Source organism: Bison bison, unplaced genomic scaffold (assembly GCF_000754665.1).
Source record: "Bison bison bison isolate TAMUID 2011002044 unplaced genomic scaffold, Bison_UMD1.0 scf7180017864148, whole genome shotgun sequence".
NCBI classification, from domain to species: domain Eukaryota; kingdom Metazoa; phylum Chordata; class Mammalia; order Artiodactyla; family Bovidae; genus Bison; species Bison bison.
The window spans coordinates 2042446-2057115 of record NW_011494720.1 but is presented as its reverse complement, the minus strand read 5'-3'; the positions used below and the strand labels follow the sequence as shown (position 1 = coordinate 2057115).

The 14670-nt window shown below is 40.1% G+C and overlaps 1 protein-coding gene across 1 annotated transcript in view; it reads left to right on the top strand.

The window, feature by feature from the left end:
- The window catches only part of SYNE1 (spectrin repeat containing, nuclear envelope 1), a 501723-nt gene that overhangs the window by 398925 nt on the left and 88128 nt on the right, over positions 1–14670 (top strand). Inside the window, exons 123-128 of the mRNA XM_010840908.1 lie at positions 51–205; positions 943–1090; positions 2322–2416; positions 6212–6446; positions 8555–8749; positions 12900–13025. Of these exons, the coding sequence (XP_010839210.1) occupies positions 51–205; positions 943–1090; positions 2322–2416; positions 6212–6446; positions 8555–8749; positions 12900–13025 (954 nt within the window). The remainder of the gene's footprint in view (positions 1–50; positions 206–942; positions 1091–2321; positions 2417–6211; positions 6447–8554; positions 8750–12899; positions 13026–14670) is intronic.

Here is a 14670-nt window from a genome sequence, read left to right as displayed (position 1 = left end):
CTGCCTTTTCTGACTGTGGTGCTAAACCTACTTTTGCATCTTGCTTCCAGGGACAGATGCTGAAATTCAGTAGCATGGTCCCAGATTTAGACCGTCTGAATGAGCTTGGATACAGGCTGCCCCTGAACGATAAAGAAATCAAAAGGATGCAGAATCTCAATCGGCACTGGTCTCTGATCTCCTCCCAGACTACGGAAAGATTCAGGTAGCGTAACCCAGAGATGTTTTGGCTACTCTGAAATATCTGTACAGATAGTTCATGATTTGTGTATATTTATACATTCTAGTGGAGAAGGCAATGGCACCCCACTCCAGTACTCTTGACAGGAAAATCCCATGGACGGAGGAGCCTGGTAGGCTGCAGTCCATGGGGTCGATAAGAGTTGGACACGACTGAGCAACTTCACTTTCACTTTTCTCTTTCATGCATTGGAGAAGGAAATGGCAACCCACTCCAGTGTTCTTGCCTGGAGAATCCCAGGGACGGGGGAGCCTGGTGGGCTGCCGTCTATGGAGTCGCACAGAGTCAGGCACGACTGAAGCGATTTAGCATAGCACAGCATACATTCTAGGTCTTTCCAGTGATAACAAAATTTGAACTAAAAGTGGGCAACTCAAATTGTGATACGGCTTCTCATGTTGAATGTACTGAGGAATGTTTAATCTTGTTTTTATCAAAAAATAAAGCTTTTATATATGCTTTACCCTCTGAGCCACCAGGGAAGCCCTTTATATAAGAATATGTAAAAGATATATAATTTTATCATTAAAACATTTTTCTTCAGTTTTCTTTTTATGTTTTAAAACACTTACTACCTCATGGGAGAGCTTTGTAGAGGTCAAATTAAAACTGGAGGCAGAGAATATTTAATCTAGTTTTATGTGCTACAGGCATAAGAAAAAAGCAGCAACATTGTCATTCTTTTTCTTTCGTTCTGTCAGTAAGTTACAGTCATTTTTGCTACAACATCAGACTTTCTTGGAAAAATGTGAAACATGGATGGAATTCCTAGTTCAAACGGAACAAAAGTTAGCAGTAGAGATTTCAGGCAATTATCAGCATCTTTTGGAGCAGCAGAGAGCACATGAGGTAAGTTATGCCAGTACTGTTTTGGCTGATAAAACAGTTAGGCCTTTGGAAGATGCTGCAAAAAATGCCATGTGGAAGAAAGACCTGTACTGTGCGCCGAGTCTGCTCAAATGCATGCAGTGTTTTTGTCGTCTTTTTTAAGCTTGAAGTTTTGATATCTTAATCCCAAAAATGTGATGGGTTATAAGCATGGGACAGGCTTCAATATCCTGCAAGGTATCATGTCAGAATTATGGTAAGGTAATTTCCAAGTTGAGTTACAGACTACAATAATATTTCTGAGGCTAGTTGCTTAGAGATTACACTTTGGTCAAAAATCTCTAATAAATTAAAATTGTGAGTTCTTTAAAAAGCACATACATGTTTTATACTAGAAAATCAAGCTACCAAACATCTCCCAGTGTACTTCCTGATCAAATTGCATTATAATTCTTTCTCAAGAAACATCTAGAGTGAATTAGATCTGGAAAGCAAATTAATAAATTTGCTGTTAGTCTCTATTTTGCTGTTTTCTAGTGTAACTAAGTTGCTCCGTGTGTTTATGAAATACACACAAATGGAGATCCAGGATTCCTAGGGCAGAGAAAAGCTAAAAGCTGGAAACTTGCTAATGAGTATGGAGCTTTGGGAGGGGATTGTGAAAATAGTCTAAAATTGATTGTGGTGATAGTTGTATAACTGTAAATATGAGAAAAATTATTGCACACTTTAATCAGGTGAATTATATGATACAGAATTCTATCTCAATAAACCTGTTTAAAAAACAGTGAAAATTTGAAAGTCTTAGTGGTGAAACAATTTTATTGACTTAGCTAAGTTGAAAAACAGTGAGTTTATTAAAAATGGTGGATTTTTTCCATTCTTCAACTTTTTAAAAGGTTTTAGAACTATTCTGTCTAAAAATGGACCGTATTCTGCATATAAAATAAACCAGAATACAAATTATGTATTAACTAACTTTATTGGGTGATTTTGAAAGAAAGAAGGGAAACATAATTATACTTTTAGTCACAGTCTTAGTAAACAAAAACTAAACTGTATCTTTAAGTTTATCTTAACGGATAGTTTTTAAAATGTTCTTACCTTGCAGGATTTTTTATATTAATACAGCCTGATTCATCTGGAAGTGTTTTTCATAGTCTTGCTTAAACCAGAATTTTTGGAAAGTTTTTGGAGAACTGGTCAGTAAAATTAGGAACTCTAAATTATGTTTTTCTTTTTTAAATAACAGTTGTTTCAAGCAGAGATGTTCAGCCGTCAGCAGATTTTGCACTCAATCATTTTTGATGGACAGCACCTTCTAGAACAAGGTCAAGTTGATGACAGGTAGGATCTTTGATATTGTATCATAAAGACAGGTTCCAGTAAATTAGTCATTTTCTTTGAGCAGATTAGAGAACATATGCCTAAAGCAAGTGTCCCACAAAGGACCCTCAGTAATTAGAGGAAGGACTTGTCTGAACCGCTGAAATGACTGAGTATTGAATCTTTTTAAAGAACCTCTGTTGTGTTATATGAAGGACATACAGTAGTTGGAAGTCACCTAGCCAATCTTTGCTAGTGGTCTGGAGGAGGCTGGAATTAAAATAGATCAGAATGAATTGTGTCAGTGATGTGTCAACAGATGCTGGTAATATTCTCATACAGTTGCAGAAATTTTATTCCTCAGAGGAGCACAGAGGTCACTAGTCCATCTCTCTTACTTACAAATGAAAAATTGAGGCCCAGAAACGTGAACTCATTTGACCAAGGTCACATAACTAAGTAGCAACAGAATCAAGCCTAGCCCTCATGTACCTGGTTTTTACTCAGGAAAAGCCAGGTTTCCCTTACCATGATTTGGAAATGGTTTGCTACCTTAAGTCAGATTACACTCAGTCTGAAACCCTGCTTTCTCTTTATTGCTTAGCAAAGTATCTCTGTATTAAAAATGCAGAGTAAAATCTAGCCCCTTTTTAAATTTATGGTATGTGAATTGGCAGCTTCGTCTTGTGTTACCTTTCTTAGGAACAATATTTACTCTACCCAATCAATTTTCTATGGTGATATTTGGAATACAAACCTTGTTTTTTTAATCACATTTGTATGTCTTTTCCATAATTAGGACCAGTTCAGTTCAGTTCACTTCAGGCGCTCAGTCATGTCTGACTCTTTGCAACCCCATGAATTGCAGCGTGCCAGGCCTCCCTGTCCATCACCAACTCCTGGAGTTCACCCAAACTCTTGTCCATTGAGTCGGTGATGCCATCCAGCCATCTCATCCTCTGTCGTCCCCTTTTCCTCCTGCCCCTAATCGCTCCCAGCATCAGAGTCTTTTCCAATGAGTCAGCTCTTTGCATGAGGTGGCCAAAGTATTGGAGTTTCAGCTTTAGCATCAGTCCTTCCAAAGAACACCCAGGACTGATCTCCTTCAGAACAGACTGATTGGATCTCCTTGCAGTCCAACAGACTCTAAAGAGTCTAGTTGTGATTATAATTAACTTAGTTCTCCCCCGCCCCCACAAAATAGAAAATAAGTCATTATTTTGATTAAGAGTGTGTTGGTTTTTTTTTTCATGTTTTGGAACCAATTTTAGTCTTAAGTGGATATTTCTTTGTAAGTACATGAAAGATTTTCATGGTTAAACTTGGAACAACAAAATTTGATGCCATATTTATTCTAGGGAAGCCAAACTTAAATGTGAGCTTAACTAAGAATTTAAGGCCTTTAGAATAAGACATATTCAAATGCAATCAACTTATCTTTTGCTTTATCCTCCCTTCTCTGTGACAATATTATAAAAGCTCACATCATTAAGTAAAATAAAATTTAAAATTCATGTGCAAGCCAACATCTATTAAATTTTAAATGTTAGCAGAGAAAAACACCAAGGAGATGAAAATATGAGGATTGGACCTGAGGATAATTTTGAACGTTGCTAGTGGGAAAAAAAAAAATTCAGATGAGAGCATGTTGATAAATAAGAGAGGTCCTAGATTACCAATGTATTGTGTTTTAAAGGTTTGTTTATACGTTTGGTTTTGAGAGTTCAGGTTCAGCACTGAGCCCAGTGTCATGTTTTGAGTAGTTCCTCATGCTGTCAGATAGCTCCAGACAGCTTGGTTCTACAAAGTGAAGATGAGGCTCCAGAGAGACCCTGAATGCTAGCTGATAGGGAAACAGTATGTATGGTACTCTTACAGACCATCCTCAAGGCCTGGAGTTAGACATTGTCAGAGATGACGGATGCTTGCATCTTTTAAGGAAGTGTCATGAACCTAATTCATCATATTTGACCTTACAGATACATCCACCTATTCTGATACACTCACTGTTTGCAAACACTGATAGTTTAACTGTTATTACTTTTTAAATTCATCATATTTAGTTCTATTGCAAATAGATTATAAACATCAGAATTTTCCTTCAAAAACAGAAGCACTGAATAACACATTTGGTTACAAAATCAAAGTTTTTAGTGTGTGTGTTAGTTGCTCAGTCATGTCCAATTCTTTGTGACCCTGTGGACTGTAGCCCTCCAGGCTCCTCTGTCCATGGAGTTCTCCAGGCAAGAATACTGGAGTGCATAGTCCGTTTTCCACGGGATCATCCCTACCCAGAAATGGAACCCATGTCTCTTAAATCTCCTGCATTGGCTGGTGGGTTCTTTACTGTCTGAGCCATCAGGGAAACCAAAGCTTATAGTAGCCCTAGGTAATATATCAAGAATATAGGAGTCCAGAATAATAAATCTAATTCAGATTAGAACCCATCCGCAAGAGGAAAGAAAAGCAAAATGAGTAAAATAGAGAAAGAGCAAGTAATGTTACACTTTAGTACTAAAATGTGTGACTAGCACTATTATCTACAAAGAAACCCAGTCTATTTGATACTGGACAAACCAGTTCTAGAGCCACAGTTGGCTGCTAAAGAAACATAATTAAAAAAAAAAAAAAAACTACCAACATTTTTTAAAGTTAGGAAACACAGAGGTAGGAAGAAGCAACTGAAAGTTCTGAGATTAGTCAGCCTGATATTGAGAAAGCCTAAATAAGATTTAATGTCTCTAAGTATATGGACAACCTTTATTCAAAAATGATGATTAGATAGTTTACATTTTTCTAAGAACAGGTAAAGTGGGCTTAAAATGTAGAAGGGATGGTTTAGAATGTGAAATAATTTGCTAAAGATTAGGGCTGTCTATTGTGAGGGAAGAGTGAGAGTTTATGGAGTACAGTTTTTCAAGTATTTTTAAACAACATAATTTTATCTAAGTGGTTTATGATTCTAGCTAAAATAACGCAGTTTTGTTCATCCAAAGTGGTTTATAATTGTAGCTGGGGACAGAGGTTGTAAATAAGCTGGTCTCCTCACTTTCTCCTGCAGTAGCATACTTAAGATGCTGCCACATGCTGCATACGTTGTGCTGGGCGTGTCCAGGGGGTCGTTTCCACTGAAGCTGCTGTCTTATGTTCTATCCCCTCTCATGCACTCAGAGTGAATGACAGTGAGCTTACAGATATGTCCACCTGTTCTGACACACTGACTGTTTGCAAACTAATAAAGTGAAAGTGAAGTCGCTCAGTTGTGTCTGACTCTTTGCAACCCCATGGACTGTAGCCAATCAGGCTCCTCCGTCCATGGGATTTTCCAGGCAAGAGTACTGAAGTGGGTAGCCATTTCCTTCTCCAGGAGATCTTCCCAACCCAGGGATTGAACCCGGGTCTCCCGTATTGTAGGCAGATGCTTTACCATCTGAGCCACCAGGGAAGTCCTGGTGGACTGATAGTTTAACTGCTTATTAATTTTTTAAATTACATTCAGTAGAGCTGACAGTACATCACAGCATGATATATGAAGACCTCTATCCTAGATAGGGCTTCCCTGGTGGTTCAGATGGTAAAGAATCTGCCTTCCGTGCGAGAGGCCTGGGTTTGATCCTGGAGTCAGGAAGATCCCCTGGAGAAGGGAATGGCTACACACTCCAGTACTCTTGCCTGGAGAATTCCATGGACAGAGGAGCCTGGTGGGCTACAGTCCATGTGGTGGCAAAGAGCTGGACACGACTGAGCAGCTTACACTTTTACAACACTTTCATCAGGATAACAGTGGTTTTCCTTATGTAATTATTTCTTCACCAGGGATGAGTTCAACCTGAAATTGACCCTCCTCAGTAATCAGTGGCAGGGGGTGATCCGCCGGGCCCAGCAGAGGCGGGGCATCATTGACAGCCAGATCCACCAGTGGCAGCGATACAGGGAGATGGCAGAAAAGCTCCGTAAATGGCTGGTGGAGGTGTCCTGTCTGCCCGTGAGTGGTCTGGGGAGTGTCCAGATACCACTGCAGCAGGCAAGGGCCCTCTTTGATCAAGTGCAGGTAAGGTGCAAAGCAGGCTATTTTTAAACCTCTTCTGTGTGTTCACTGCATGCTTTACCCTAACCCCGGTTCTTCAGGATTCTAGAGTGACACTGGAATGACAACAAGCATTGTTCTCAAATGTCCGCAGAAATATACAAAATGATCCATTACAGAGTCCATATTTAACAATGAAAGTCCCAGCTTCTTCAAAGACTGCCTGCACTTCACCCCCAACACCCTTTCAGCAGCTCAGTGAGTCCCAGCGTGGATGGAAATGCAGTGGCAAGGACAGGAAAACCTGGCACTGATAATACATATTTTACTCATGAGCCGTTTAAACATGAACCTTAAATATTCCAGAAAAGGTGAAAGGATCAGCCCTGGGTGGGCTGTTTGTCCATTCCCCTTACTTTCACCACCTAGGAGTTTGGAACTCCAGCCTTTTAAATAGAGACCTCTTCATCCTCTCATCGGTCCCTCCCAGTATATTTCGTGGGCTCCTCTTTCTTAAAGGTCATTCTCTGCTTCCTGTCTCCTCCTCGCTTCGCTAGGAAACCCCATCTCTACACATGGCTTCCACTGCTCCCTACCAGGAAAGAAGGGTCACTTTGGTTCTTCTGGTCACATTCACCTCCTGAGCCTCCAACTCATGCATCCAGCCACCTTTTAGCTTTATCTGCATCACAGACATAATATACTTGGTGGGTTCCAATAACATCTATGATCCCTGAACCAACCACTCTCTATCAGTCCACTCCATGTGTCCACACCAAGGGAAGGTCATCACTGGTCTATATCCATCAGCAACCCTAGAGTCCTTCCAGAGCTCTACTCTCCTTTTTTCTCATGCTTCTTGCATCTTATATCCCTCAAGTCTTCATCCCCACTGCTACTGCCTTAGATTAGGTGGTCATGATTTCTTCCCTAAATAGGCAAGCGCTTCCTAACCTATCTTTGTTATTGTTGTTTAGTCTCTAAATCATGCTGACTCACTCTCTTGCAACTCCATGTACTGTGGTTCACCAGGCTCCTTTGTCCATAGAATTCTCTAGGCAAGAATACTGGAGTGGATTGCCGTTTCGTTCTCCAGGGGATCTTCCCGACCCAGGGATCAAACCTGCATCTCCTGCATTGGCAGGCACTTTCTTCACCACTGAACCACCAGAGAAACCCTAACGTGTCTTAGGGTATCTGATATATGACCTTCTTCCACTCCATTTTCTACCTGATGGCTTAATACTCTTCCATGAATCTCAGTCACTTTTACTATAAAAATCAGTCTTTTCTTCAAGGTCTGGTCTTGCCTTATCTAACACCACTCACTTATAGACATCCTACATTCTACCCACTGACAACTGAGTCTAGTGTCCTGACTCCTCATAATTTATCCTGTTGAGTGAGTTTGCCCATCCTTATTTCTCTGTGCGGAAGGTGTTCTCTCCCTGACTCCTGGCCTCATCACACCAGATCCTTCTTCATCTGGTTGTATCCCTGTGTCTTTCAAGACTCATGAAGCTTTTGCCTCTTGAAAAAGCCTCGCTGTGCCCTCCAAGTGGGTCAGACATCCCTCTGTGTCTCTTTGCATTAGCCTCATAGAGAAGTCAACTTCATAGAGAAGTCACCCCACTCCAGTACTCTTGCCTGGAAAATCCCATGGATGGAGGACCCTGGTGGGCTGCAGTCCATGGGGTCGCTAAGAGTCGGACATGACTCTAAGCGACTTCACTTTCACTTTTCACTTTCATGCATTGGAGAAGGAAATGGCAACCCACTCCAGTATTCTTGCCTGGAGAATCCCAGGGACGGGGGAGCCTGGTGGGCTGCCGTCTATGGGGTCGCACAGAGTTAGACACGACTGAAGCAACTTAGCAGCAGCAGCAGCATAGAGAAGTCTTCCTGTTGCATCATGACTGTTTAAAAGTTGGCAACAGAAACTAAGCCCTGTCTGTGGAATTCTCATTTATTTATATGTTCCTTCACTTGGGCCCAAAGTATAGGGTCAGTAAAGCTTTGGGGGGGAAAAGGCATGTTATGGATGTAGAAATTTAGGATTATTTAAAAACACTTATAACGGGGATATGGTAAAGAGAAGAATGAGAAAGTCAAAAATCTCCGGTTCCTTTCAGTTCAAAGAAAAAGTGTTCCTGCGGCAACAAGGCAGCTACATCCTCACCGTGGAGGCTGGCAAGCAGCTTCTGCTTTCAGCCGACAGCGGGGCTGAGGCCACCCTGCAGGCCGAACTCGCTGAGATCCAAGAGAAATGGAAGTCAGCAAGTGTGTGTCTGGAGGAGCAGAAGAAAAAACTGGCCGGCTTGCTGCAGGTAAGTTCGGCTCTTCCCTCCTATGGGCCTCATGTGGTTTAAAATGCCCTTGTAATAGTTGTGCTGCTTCCTCAATGTCATTATCCTGTGACTCAAATAATGCTGATCATTACATCAGACCTTGCAGTGTTTTGTCCCCTGTGTCTCGTTTAAGACTTTGTCCTGTCTTGCCTCAACGGGAAAAGTTTCCCAATCTTCAGCAGTTTGTCTTTCAGGAAAATCCCCCAACAAAGTAGTTTTAAATCTAATAAGACCGTCCAAGTGATGAACTCTTGATTCATGGTCAGTGCTAAGCCAGAAGCCATGAGATAACTTTATAAATCCATACAAGAATGCAAAGAGCAGATTCCACTCCCTAATCTAAGACTCTAAAGTGGTTTTCGAGATTGATATCTCTTCTTTTATTGCAAGGGAAAAACTATCCAAGAAGACACTCTTGATTTGATCTTAGCTTATTCAAGCAAGTTGCTGTAAGATAAAATCTCCAGGAGGTATATTAAGCCTGTAGTTGGATACAGACAGCATGCTGATCATACAGAAAGTTTAGGGGAATGTAGATTTATCAGACCTCCCACAATGTGCTTTTCTCCCTCACTTTCCAATTCTTTGCATAAGACACAATTAAATCAGCAGTTGAATGAAGGTATGGGGCTCTAAACTCAGATAAACTCAAGTTAAAACCATAAGAAACGAGGTAGCCTGGCAAACTCAACCTCTCAAAGCCTCAGTTTCCTAATTTGTAGAGTGGATATGATCACATCTCTTTCATGAGGTATTCTGAAGATTTAATGAAATAATGAAAGTGAATTATGTATCAAAATACTTGGTACATACTGAGTACTCAACAAATGATGGTAATTATTGTTGATATTATTAACATTTTGAAACCAAACATGACTAAATACCAAAGTTTAATATACATTGATAATCACCAGCACTTTAATGAGGTCATTTATTAAATTTGGCCTGTCTGTTTTTGGATCAAAGGTAATAATAATAAAGTTAATAAAACACATTTTGCTTTTTTTTCTCTGAATACTTAATGTTTGCACACTCATTTTTTTTTCTACTGAATCTTATTGAATAATATATTACCTTCTGTGCAGGAAGCAATGAATCAAAAATGCCACCCAACATATGTTAGAGAATCATTATTTGCACACACTGCAATTCATCAGTAATACAATATGCCTAATTCTTTTTTCTTCTTTTTTGGCTTTCAGGAAAGGATTAAAAACATTGTAAATCATTCTGTACAGAGCATGTTAATCATATATTTTTTCTTTATTTGTGATTGACTTTTGGACACATTTCTAAGACTGACTAAGATGAGATGTCTGAGTCATTTCATTTGCTTTGTCTGTTATTCATTGGCATATAAAATATCTGCTTTGATAAATGTTTGCAGACCATAACATTTAGTTACTTCCTTGTAATTCATTTAGTAAAACTCTTGGTTATAGCTTTAGAATCTAATCCATCTTTGGAAAGGGGAATCCCTATTCTCTTGTTAAAGTTGTATTTTTTATTTTTGGATCATACATTAGATCCTGTTTGCCTGAGAAGGAATTTATGGGGCTGAATTCTAATGTTTATACAGTCTCATTTTACTGTATCTTTTCACCACAGCCATGATGCTTACCTATTTTCGCTTTTAACTGAATGCTGAGTAAATACGCCAGAAACACAGTCATCATAGTTCTATGCCTGTGTGTTAACCACCTTCACAATTACCTCTTAATTCCGTTATAAAGGATAAAAGCTGACCTTTTCTCTTTTTAGATCAGTGAACATTCCTTGCCCACATGTTGAGAGATTTCAGCGTGTGAGATGAGAATTGAGAATGTTGTTCAGCTTAAGCAGAAAGAGAGTCTGTTATCTGCCCTAACTGTGTTTAGCATTGATGAACAAAGCATAGCCTGGGAACACCAAGATATTTTAATAAAGGGGAATTGGAACAATTCTGCCCAAAAACAGACAGCTGGGACTTTTGGGTTTTGTTTTTGTTCTTTCTGGTGAATGGGAAGAAGGAATGTGGTTATATACTCTAGGAAGTTCCCTGAAGGAATTTTTTTTTTAAAAAAATGAAAAGTTTGGGCCAAACTGTCAGTTCATTTAGAAACCAAAAGACATTATGAGCAAGGAGGTAAGGTGGCCATTATGTCTCAAAGAAGAGAGTTGAAATAGCAACTGTGTGTTGCTGTGGTGAAAATAAGGCATCAGGAGAAAAGATAGAAAGAACTCAGACAGGAAGAGACTGGTGATGAAAGATAGTCCAAAGAATAATGTGAAGAGAAATGTAGCAGGATTTGGCACTAGGCTGATGACTAAAAACAACTCAAGTTGTCTCTGCTGCTGCTGCTGCTAAGTCACTTCAGTCGTGTCCGACTCTGTGCGACCCCATAGACGGCAGCCCACCAGGCTCTGCCGTCCATGGGATTCTCCAGGCAAGAACATTGGAGTGGGTTGCCATTTCCTTCTCCAATGCATGAAAGTGAAATGTGAAAGTGAAGTCACTCAGTTGTGTCCGACTCTTAGCGACCCCAAGGACTGCAGCCTACCAGGCTCCTCTGTCCATGGGATTTTCCAGGCAAGAGTACTGGAGTGCGGTGCCATTGCCTTCTCTGGAACTCAGTAATTTAAGTTGTGGGAGAGGGAGGGAAGGCCAGGAGTGTAGAGTATCAGACAAACTGAAGGAGATTTGTTGAGTTGAATTTAATTGGCACAGAGACCCCAGATGTGGGCTATTTGTAGATAGGGTGCTGTAAAGAATCAGGTCTCCATCATGGTTGCTCTCTCTCTCTTTTTTTTTACTTTTTTATTTTCTTTTACTCTCCTTTTTTTTAATTACCCAAGAAGTCATCTGTCTGAAAAAAAATTCAGGTAATAACTGAAGTACAGAGAATAAAAAAAAATTAAATTTTCCCTACGTGACACTACCACTCAAATCCAAATCCTAGTATCTTTCCTAGAGGTAACCTTTGTTACCTTTGGTGTGTAATATTCTGAAACACAACCATAGCATGTATGCTTTCTTTTGTCAGCACCTGGAGAAGGCAATGGCACCCCACTCCAGTACCCTTGCCTGGAGAATCCCAGGGACGGGGCAGCCTGGTGGGCTGCCGTCTATGGAGTCGCATAGAGTCGGACACAACTGACACGACTTAGCAGCAGCAGCAGCAGTGATCTACCACATTCCTTACCGCCATGTTCTTACCTGTTTTTTTTTTTTTTTAATTAATTAATTTATTTGGTTTCTCTGGGTCTTAGTTGCTAGATCTTCAGTCTTTGTTACAGCATGTGGATATTTAGCTGTGGCATGCGAGATCTAGTTCCTGACCAGGAATCAAACCTGGGCCCCTTGCATTGGGAGCATAGAGTCTTATCCCCTAGACTACCAGGGAAGTCCCAATACTCTACCTCTTTACCTGTTACATTCTCCTTCAGAGTACTGATCCATACTGACATATAAGGTGTACATTTAAAATTGTTGAATTCAAAAAAAAATAAAAAATAAAAAAAAAAAAAAAAAAAAATACAATTGTTGAATTCTCTCTCTTGGTCTACTTTTTTTGCTTTAGTTCATACTGTTTATGTACTGAATTGAATCAGAGCCAGGTTTATATTACCTTTACATTTCATATCACTTCTCTTACCTAATATGTATTTTCACCCTGAAAGAGATTCCATATCCTCTTTTCTACCCCTTATAGTGTGTTGAGATAATAGAGACATGAGTGCAGTTATGGGTGGGCTTAGGAGAGAGGCAAAGTAGTGTGTTTATACTCTTACCTCCGTAGACAGATTTGGATGCAAAAACATTTTCGAAAACTGATAATATTCTGTTTTTGTCCTTGACATCTCGACACCTCTTGTTTCCTTGCATTCTCCCACAGTTTTTGAGAGTTTGTGTTATTTCGGTTTTTGTAAGGAACACTGAGACATAACGCCTCACCTGCTTGAAGCCACGCAGATAATGAGAAAAGTTTAGAACTCAGCTCTTCTGTTACTGATGCCCATGGCTATGGATGTGGATGCCTTTGCAGTACTCATCAGTGTAACTTTAATCCATTGTCTGGGAGTTGAGAAGAGAGTTTTTCTTGTTTCCTAACTTCTTATTCCTTAAAATTTCTTTCTCTGGCCATTCTAGGACTGGGAAAAATGTGAGAACGGAATAGCTGATTCTCTGGAGAAACTACGAACTTTCAAAAAGAGGCTTTCCCAGCCTCTCCCAGATCATCACGAAGAGCTCCATGCGGAGCAGATGTGCTGCAAGGTAAACCATTGGACTAAGCTTTTAACTGTCACCTACCTGTGCTTCTGGGCTTCCCTGGTGGCTCAGATGTTAAAGCATCTGCCTGCAATGCAGGAGACCAGGGTTCGATCCCTGATTTGGGAAGATGCCTTGGAGAAGCAAATGGCTACCCACTCCAGTATTCTTGCCTTGAGGGTTCCATGGACAGAGCCTGGCAGGCTATGATCCATGGGGCCACAAAGAGTTAGACACAACTGAGTGACTAACACTTCCACTTTCTTGTGCTTCTAGTGTGATGCCTTTGAAAGCATAATTCAGTTGAGCTTCTGTAATTGTCTACCTGTAGGTGCAAGTTTCTGGTATCTTGCATTAGGGCAGACAACTCTGGTGAAACTTGCTTATTGATTTATTGCAGTTGATGAAATTATAGACTAGTTTATGGATTACCATGAGTGAGTCAATGAAAATGTAAAACACAACATTAAAAGACAGTTAAAATGTAGATTAAGAGCAATAAAGACAATCCTTCTAAACCGTCCACACTGGACAGTCATTCAGCAGAAGAGTCTAGTTCACATGTAGAAGAGTGAGGCTCGGTGACATGGAAATTCTGTAGACCGCGGTCCTTGGAGAAACACAACCTGCCCTCTAGGCTCTTTTCTGTTAGAAAAACCAGGAACTATATTAGCTGATTTCACTTACTGCATTGAGTCACACAGTCCTTTGTATCTTCAGGGCCCTATCAATTTAGAGATTGTGATCAACACCTCAAATGGCACTTGGAAGCCAATCAGTAGCTAAAACAGGCTGCTCCCTGCACGGGGCACTCAGTGAGACCAACATGATTTAGTGTCTGTAGGATTTGTTCCATTCACTCCTGAGTAGCTAAGTCAAGTGCCAAGACAGCAGTTCTCTGCTGAGCAATATGCAGATCAAAATAAAGTTATCTTTAAAGATGCTTTTTCCCTCCAATGAAACATGTCCTCATGTTCTCCAAGTCATTTGTAAATTACTGCACTGGAGTGACTTTTGTTTAAAACTTCACACAGATATAAATGATTTAGAAGCCTTTAAGAAAGATTAATTAAAAAAAGAAAAAAGATTTCTTTTTGGCTGCACCAGATCTTAGTTGCAGCACACAGGATCTCTAGTTGAGGCATGTAGAATCTAGTTCCCTGACCAGGGATCGAACCCAGGTCCCCTGCTTTGAGAGCTCAGAGTCTTAGCCACTGGACCACCAGGGAGGTCCCAAGAAAGATTAATTTTTAGAGAAGTCCAGAAATCATTAAAAGAGTAGATATAAGAATTTTTCTTCAGTATTAAAATGTGAAGATGATCTTTGAAACTGAAAAGAGGCAGATTTAGGAAAAAGAAAGGTAGTGTACTTTATGTCATGGATGATAAGGGAGTGAAATATTATCTAGAGATGTAAAGTCAGTACTATGCAAAGATTAAAAAATATTTAAGTCTTTGACTGTAAATCTATGACAAATGATTAAAGAAAACTTTCAAGAGGCAGGAATGGGCGTTTAGTGGGCCCCTGTGTGCCCATAGCTGGCCAGTGTTATCTCCATTGGCATGAACGAAGCTCCTAAGGACAGTCTGTTATTTCCCTTCTGCAGATGTGGAAAACGAAGCAGCTAGAAATTTAATAACTTTTCAAAGT